The sequence below is a fragment of the Athalia rosae genome, chromosome 4 (genome assembly GCF_917208135.1).
Source record: "Athalia rosae chromosome 4, iyAthRosa1.1, whole genome shotgun sequence".
Classification (NCBI taxonomy): Eukaryota; Metazoa; Arthropoda; class Insecta; order Hymenoptera; family Athaliidae; genus Athalia; species Athalia rosae.
The window spans coordinates 793,807-802,589 of record NC_064029.1 but is presented as its reverse complement, the minus strand read 5'-3'; the positions used below and the strand labels follow the sequence as shown (position 1 = coordinate 802,589).

Here is an 8,783-nt window from a genome sequence, read left to right as displayed (position 1 = left end):
AGTTTAATTAGCAACGAGTTGCGTGAAGACGAAGTAAGCGATTCGAAGTTTGACGATCAAATGGCGCCGCTGCGCCAGCGATCAGTAGATTCATCCGAAGGTGCGCTATTTCCACCACGCAGACTCTGCTGCGACTCCGACAGTCAGCGCCGTGGCGTGTGTCGATCGATGTGCTTCTTGCCAGCCGGATAAATTTGTCTGCTTGCATCGCACAGTAGTCAACAGTCGGTCTGTAATAAATTTGCAAATATTTACTCAGGCCTAAGATTTCTATTAAAATAATCGCTAAATAAGACTGGTGAGTTTCTTGAAGATTTGATAAAGTTTCCTTATGCTTTAGGTCATCGCTTATGCGATAAATTAGCCGTTTTAATTGGTATCGTGCGACCATTGCGGGAGTAAAGTAGACAGTTCTTCCGGCTTCCGTCGAATATTGCGAGGTCAGAGAAGGCTGGCTACGTTCTGTGGTGCTGTTGAAAACACACAATGAAAATGGCGTGGCAACCGCAGGAAGAAGGACTTAGGCAAATTTTGACACTTCTCAGGGAGTCTCAGAGCCCAGACACAGCGACCCAACGCGCCGTTCAACAAGTATCCTTTTGACGTTATTAACAATAATTCATATCCTACCGAACGATCACCAAAAGTTTTATAACAGTTGCCAATCTGTGCTGCTGATCCTGCTGCCAAGGGCGTGCTTTTATTGACAAATTTATTTAACCCGGGAAAGTGTCCGATCCAGGTCGTGGTTTAATTAGCTTTGAATCACGTCAAAACGCACCCTCATCGAATTAGGAGTGTGCTTTCTTTCAACTTTACATCGGCAACTTATCTTTCTAATAGATACGAAACCATTTCCTGACAAAACAAAACTTACACAATCCAAGGTGCGTGTAATAAAATTTGCGTCTAGGCGGTACGTTGATACAGCCGACAAGTCGCGTTGCTTGTGTCAGATCTCATCCAAAACGTCATTTTTCGAGCCTACAGATCAAATTTGAATAAAATCAATCCTCAAATTTTATGGCTATTTTTTCACACGTGATTAGTAGTAAGCCCAGGGAACTCTTGACCAAATTGTCGTAGTCAACCACAAGGCACTATGCTTATCTTTGTTTCGCAGTATTTTAATAACGGTTACTAGCCCCACAGATATTCTCCAGTTCCAAATCACCTTTATATTGGGTTGCATTTAGCCACTGCTTACCACTATAAAGCAATTTACCCAATAGCCAATAAATTTGCTAAGGTCTGAAAAAATTCTTGCTTATCAATCCCTATGTTTTCCTTAACTGATTGTTTATAGAAATTGGAGGAGCTTAACAAATTTCCAGACTTCAACAACTACCTTATATTTGTATTGACCAAATTGACCTCTGAAGGTATGATACTTGGCAAGTTTTTCATTAATCATATTGAATTTGATATACTGTATCAAAATGATTGGTGCTTTAAGTCCTTTCGAATTTGGTATTAGTTGAAGAATATAGTTTTTGATGTACGTGTATTATTTTCAAAACCCATGGTTGATGTGACGAAAAACATTTTTTTTTCTCTGGTAAAGTACTGTCTGTTTGGATTTTTCTGCTGTTTACTCACTCTTTTATTTGATTTAATATTCCGTGTAAGACCCTGATGTGTAAGAGTCTGTTATCCTAAATAAAATTACCATATCATTTGATACAAATTCCCAATAAATAGAACTAAATTTCAATTTTTGTAAACCATTCCTTAATATGGATCAATTATGTATGCTATAATTGTACTCAATTAAGCAATTCCAGAACTAGATCACAGTCATGTTTGTTTTGTCTCGTTTTGCCATATTCATGATAGTATTTCTTTTACTGAATCGCAGATGAACCGACGAGATCTTTGAGTGGATTGATATTGAAAAATAACGTCAAAGCACATTTTAACAAATTTGTACCTGAAGTGACAAATTTTATCAAACAAGAATGTCTCTCCGCTGTTGGAGATCCTTCCCCACTGATACGAGCTACAGTTGGTATCCTGATAACAACAGTCGCATCGAAAGGTACTTTGATACTTTTTATTCTTTGTCACCATCTTTGGTATCAGAGAAAAATTTTCTTCATCGTATAGACACATAAAATTTTCATTTTCTCTAAATCATATTTTTCTGTTATTCAAAGGTGAGCTAACTTCGTGGCCAGAACTATTACCGGCCCTTTGTCAAATGTTAGATTCCCAGGATTATAATGTGTGCGAAGGAGCTTTTGGAGCCCTACAGAAAATCTGTGAAGATTCTGCTGAATTATTAGATTCAGATGCACTGAATCGACCACTGAACGTCCTCATTCCCAAATTTCTGCAATTTTTTAGACATACTAGTCCTAAAATAAGATCCCATGCAATTGCATGTGTGAACCAGTTTATAATCAACCGAACACAGGCATTGATGATCCACATCGATAGCTTCCTAGAAAATCTGTTCCATTTGGCCACGGATGACGACCCAGAAGTACGAAAAAATGTCTGCAGGTAACTTGTTCAAAATTTTGCAATTATCTATTCCTTGGCTTGAAAGTTTCCATGTGAGATGAACTGATGTTTTTTTTGGATTGACCTGCAGGGCTCTGGTCATGCTATTAGAAGTCCGGATAGACAGGCTCATACCACATATGCACAATATCATCGAATACATGCTGATGAGGACTCAAGATCCTGATGAAGGCGTCGCACTAGAAGCTTGCGAATTTTGGCTGTCTCTAGCCGAGCAACAAATCTGCAAAGAAGCACTTGCTCCACATTTGACAAGGCTGGTACCCGTTCTGGTATGTACTTATACAAATTTGAGTGACTCACTACCATTGTATTTTTAATTTTTAACTCAATTGGCAATACATTAACAGGTCAGAGGTATGAAGTACTCTGAAATCGACATAATCCTGCTGAAAGGAGACGTGGAAGAAGACGAGATGATTCCTGATCGAGAAGAAGACATAAGACCCAGATTTCACAAGTCAAGGTCACACCACACGCACCATACCACCTTTGGAGCCAAACTTATCGATGACAATGGCATAGGTGACGATGACGATTCAGATCCGGAAGATGGTGGAGACGATGATTCCACACTTAGTGATTGGAACTTGAGGAAATGTTCAGCAGCTGCACTTGATATGCTTGCTAACGTCTTTCAGGAAGAATTGCTACCTGTTTTAGTACCGATATTAAAAGAAACCCTTTTTCATCAAGACTGGGAAATCAAAGAATCTGGAATCCTTGCTCTCGGGGCGATTGCCGAAGGTATGAATGCTTGTGTCATTTTAGTTACTACTGATTCTGCAATTTCCAACAACACGGATCAAAAAAATTTAACCATCAATTCTCTCAGGCTGTATGACGGGGATGATACCACACCTGTCTGAACTGATACCATATTTAATTGGATGTCTCGGAGATAAAAAAGCGCTCGTACGTTCCATCACTTGCTGGACATTGAGCAGGTATGCACACTGGGTTTGCTCACAGCCTCATGAAACACATCTAAAACCGCTGATGACAGAGCTGCTCAAAAGAGTTTTGGATGGCAATAAACGAGTCCAAGAAGCGGCATGCTCTGCCTTTGCAACCCTTGAAGAAGAAGCATCAACAGAGCTAGTTCCATACCTAGGATATATTTTGGAAACGCTAGTCTTTGCTTTTGGCAAGTCCTTTTCCTGTCATTTAATTTTCTGTGGCTATTCTAGCCAATGCTTAGTGTATAACTTATAAATTTTAGAATCAGATGCTCTTGCTACCGATCTAAAAACGTATAATTTTAATAGTCATCAATAAGAATTCACTATTCCATTACTTATTTTGCGTTAATTCAACAGGAAAATACCAGCACAAAAATTTGCTGATACTTTACGACGCGATCGGGACGCTGGCTGATTCAGTGGGTCACCATTTAAACAAACCTGACTATATCAACTTGCTCATGCCACCATTAATAAATAAGTGGAATGTGTTGAAGGATGAGGATAAAGACCTCTTTCCCTTGTTGGAGTGTCTATCATCTGTTGCTACGGCTCTACAATCTGGATTTCTCCCCTATTGTGAACCTGTTTACAGGTGAGTTTTTCACACTTATATTCAGTTATCTTTGATAATGCTCATAACGAACGCTGAGCATTAGGTATTTTTTTGTTTTTATGTGTCGTTACTCATGCTCACCCGCAAATGCACAATTAATTTTGTTTCCTTACCAGGCGTTGTGTGTCTTTGGTCGAGCAAACTTTGAATCAGCATATAGCAAACACGCAAAGTCCTGAGCAATTCGACGCACCAGACAAAGACTTCATGATTGTAGCATTAGATCTCTTGAGTGGATTGGCAGAGGGCTTGGACGGGCACATGGAAAGCTTAGTCGTCAACAGCAATGTCATGCAGCTTTTATATCAGTGTATGCAGGATCCTATGCCAGAAGTTAGGCAAAGCAGCTTTGCGTTACTTGGCGATCTCACCAAAGCGTGTTTCCAACATGTTTTACCATGTATATGTTAGTATACTATCTCTTTATTTTCAAACCTATTCCATGCTGAGAGTAACGCAAATATTTACGATGGTTCGTTCGGTTTTTAGCGGACTTTATGCCGATTCTTGGACAGAACTTAAATCCTGAATTCATATCCGTGTGCAACAATGCAACATGGGCCATTGGAGAAATATCCATAAAACTTGGTGAGTTTATTGATTTTTGTTTGCCCTTGTGAAATCCTTCAATATATTTCTGTTTCTGTATTATACTGAGTATTTTAACCATCATTTTTCATTTCATTAGGTGCCGATACAAGTCCATACGTTCCACTGATCTTATCTCAGCTTATAGATATAATCAATCGACCAAATACGCCTAAGACTCTCCTAGAAAATACCGGTAAGTTAGCCTGCTCCATACTTTACTTAATCTCACTTTGTGTTCATTTCCATTGTACACAATGTGGACCCTTAAAAGACCATTGAGACCCCTCGTAAATGAAATATAACATTGGTGCTAAGACCCTACATTGAAAATAGCAAAACGTGTAGCTACCACCTAACAACAAGCAATCAAAGATCAATAGATCAACTGTACAACGGTACTTGTTTACGCGAAGCTCGTAATATCTCGGAATACTGACTTTGTTTTTATGGTTGCACCTAATGTGTTAATCTACAGCAATGTATCTATTATTTCGTTCTTTCAATTTGTCACCTTATAATTGTTGCTTGTTTCGTAGACGTGAAATTTCTTTGAACGTAGAGGTTTTATTGATTGGAAAACTTTTCTTTTAGATAATTTATGATCGATTTGAGAACTAATGCTTTACTCTCACAATAGATAAAACATTTATTTCCTTATCCGCTCACAAAATTCCTCTAGTTACTTAGCTCCATCAGATTTGAACTTAAAAAATACCGTAAGAGATTGAAACAGAACTATCATTATTCAATATGTACGCGATAACGGGAAATAATTAATTTTGTTTTCAACAAGAGACTTGGATCCAAGTAAAAATTATCATTCGGTGTGCGGCTACTATAATTTTTTTTTATTGTTTCAGCAACTACGATAGCACGGTATTACCTATGTTGAATATAAGTATTTAATATGTTGATGATATGTTCACCTGTGTTCACCTTGTCTCTATTAATTGTTATTGATATTAATTATTGATTGATTGATTATAGTTGATTAATTAATTAATTATGAATTCATTGGAGTTACACGCAGCAGAATATTCGCTCGCCTGAGTTGGTTGTTGGTTCGCTATCAGTTTGTCTTATTGTTTGTGTTTCCGGTCACTTCACTACACTTCGCTTCACTTCACTACTTACCGAAATGAAATGAAATGAAACGTAGCCATTACGATCGGTCGCCTAGGTTATGTGTGTCCCCACGACGTCGCCCCCATGTTACAGCAGTTTGTCCGACAGTGGTGTGTAACTTTTTTAATTATTATTATTATTATCACATTCTATTTATTACATTATTATATCCTATTTTCATTGGTATTTTATTATCTATTATCACTATTCATCTATTATTATTCCTGATCCCTAATTACATTAATTAATATACCTTAAATCGAAACGTTATGCATAATCTTAAAATTATCAATCTCAAAATTCTGACGGAAAAGGTAACGTCTCCCCTAGGTAACCCCTATAACGGAGGAGAAATTATTCAAATTCCAAGTGTCATAGCGTTGTGGTCTCCTTGTATCTCGAAAATGCCTGGGTATCATGATAAATTGTTATGGAAGTGTTGGATAACAAATGCTACTTGAAAAACATCGCTGCACAATGTGACTTTGGTATCAGGAAGTAATATCCTAGTTACTAGTCCTAAATTACACGTCCTCTAGCACACATCATTTCTAACGATATAATTCACTTTTCAGTACTAAGGTGACTCAAATTCGTCTAAACATGTAATCTGTGTTATAATTATGTTATTCAATCAATATCTTAATCCTTAGCAGAATAGCAATTTACAATTTGCTGCTTTGAATCATTGTCAGTTTGCATTGCACAGACTTTGGAGATATGAATTTGCAGCGTGTTCACACTATCCTGTAGGCAAAGGATTAAAATATCTTTTTCAGCCCAGGTTTAAGAACTTTCTGACGTGGTAGGGGATCAGGGGATGAAAAACTAATGTTGTCCTATTCGAGGTGGATTTGAATTGTATAGTACAGTTACTCCTCGATTTAAGAATCGTATATATCTTTGCCCTCTCATTTGCTGGGTGCAAGCCCACACAGCTTCACTGTGGTGAGACTATGTAAGCGCATAAACGCTTGATTAAAGAAAACGTTATCTAATTTAGATTTGAGGACTACAGGTCATTGTAGATTCTGGTAGAAACACGTCCACACGTTCTCACCACACAAAAATTGTGTCATTTATAACAATTTTTTTGATATTCCAATAATTCTCTGATCACCCAACTGCTTGAATTACCTGCTATAATTGAATAATTTGTATCTCTTTACTGTTTGATGAATGATATTTTTGGTAAATGATATTTGATTGTTATTAATGTTAGAGAGAGGGTGGGTTGTAATTTTATAAATTTTCTTATCGATAGGTGTACATCCTTAAGGAACATCCGAGACAATGAGGAAAAAGATTCTGCATTTAGAGGCATGTGCCAAATGATTACTGTTAATCCTGGCGGCGTTGTACCAGACTTTATCTTCTTCTGTGATGCTGTTGCTTCTTGGGTTACACCTCATGATGATCTCAAAGACATGTTCCAAAAAGTACGTTCTTTCTAGACTCAATTTACCACTGTTGGAATTAAACAGATCAAGTTATCCAATTCCGGGTTAACAACTAGAATTTATCCGTTGACCACCTACTTTATGTTTTCTAGATTTTACATGGTTTCAAAAATCAAGTTGGTGCGGATAATTGGAAACGATTTTCTGATCAATTCCCGCCGCAACTCAGTGAGCGGCTTCATGGCATGTACGGCGTCTGAACAGCCCCGCCTACTTATTGTAAGCAAAAAAAAGAATTTTAATCTGACCTACAAGTAAGTCATCATCCTTCGATGTTTTATAATTTTTTGATCTTTCAGACGGCCGCTGTACGGGGCAGGCCGAATGGGGTTGGGCGGGGAATAATAATAATGGGTCGACAGGGTGGGTGGGTGAAACCACGGCCTCTTCTCATCGTCATCGTGTCATCATAATCGTCGTAGTCGTCACGTCGTCGTTGCCGTTGTAAGTCCCTCGGAAAATTCGATTTGATCTCAACGTAATAAATCGTGATCATTTACAACGGTTATACACATAACTACCAACGGCGTATGAGAGATACCGAATGATGAAGAAAATGAGAAATAAATAGTAAAAACAATACAAACACAGCGGCCGAGGGAAACAAGGGAGGGTGGGTCAGGGTGGGAGGGAGGGTGGGTTATGTGGGTATCACCCCCACTTAATGTGGAAGAATACAGCAGGCTCAAAAAAGCCATTGTCGTAATATCACGGTACCGAAACTTAGGAGCGTACCGCATACGCGAATATTCAATTAGTGCTGCGCATACAGTCACTGGTCGCACTGGTTACAAACATCGCATTGGTCGCGTATCACAAACCCGCGTACCTAAACTAAACACATCGCAATGCAGTTAGGATACCTACTTCTGCTGAGATTAGTTTACTTACAGCGCACTGCTCAAGAATCTTAATTTTGCGCTTCGAATAAAAAAAACAAACAAGCCACTCTTGATTTTCTCATGTAATTTTTTTTTTTTTTTATCCTGCCGCGATAAACCATTGAAAGATAGAAGTGCAGTATTTTCTCGCAATCGGACAAAGTTGTACATCTTTGCCATTAAGTCAACAGGCAAAGAATTGCAACGTGTTCAAGTATCTGGTACAACCAATAATTCGGAATCGAAATTAGATTCTTATCCCTAAGATTGCAGCTGAAAGAGACTCTAGTACCTGTTAGCGCATGGGATATTATCCGGTCATCATAGCTATCAGTTTTAGCCAGATTCTAGAAGTCTGATTCTTTCAATAAACCTGTTAAACCGTATCTTTCCTTCTGAACAGTACGACCAACTTTTGTTCTCCAAATATATCACGATGTTGAAGGTAAAGAGAATACAATTATGAAATCAAGGTATTGCTTATGATTTTTGTTTACAGATTGGTCATTATGAACCAACGTGTTCAACAATAATATTCACAACAATAATAAGTTTTTCAACCAAAACCTGCAATCTGCACCTATTGTCATCGTTGAATGTCACTTAAAATTCGTAAGTTACT

The 8,783-nt window shown here is 38.0% G+C and overlaps 1 protein-coding gene across 1 annotated transcript; it reads left to right on the top strand.

The window, feature by feature from the left end:
* Nucleotides 1-108: 108 nt before the first annotated feature.
* On the top strand, nucleotides 109-7,779 carry LOC105687533 (transportin-1). The gene is made up of 16 exons (XM_012403257.3): nucleotides 109-228; nucleotides 341-591; nucleotides 1,307-1,382; nucleotides 1,859-2,038; nucleotides 2,157-2,505; nucleotides 2,597-2,798; nucleotides 2,877-3,273; nucleotides 3,362-3,673; nucleotides 3,846-4,083; nucleotides 4,221-4,510; nucleotides 4,594-4,692; nucleotides 4,793-4,888; nucleotides 5,855-5,930; nucleotides 7,085-7,259; nucleotides 7,373-7,499; nucleotides 7,580-7,779. The coding sequence occupies exons 2-15, from the start codon at nucleotides 487-489 to the stop codon at nucleotides 7,478-7,480; spliced, it is 2,703 nt and encodes a 900-aa protein (XP_012258680.1). The 5' UTR covers nucleotides 109-228; nucleotides 341-486; the 3' UTR covers nucleotides 7,481-7,499; nucleotides 7,580-7,779.
* The last annotated feature ends 1,004 nt before the right edge of the window (nucleotides 7,780-8,783 follow it).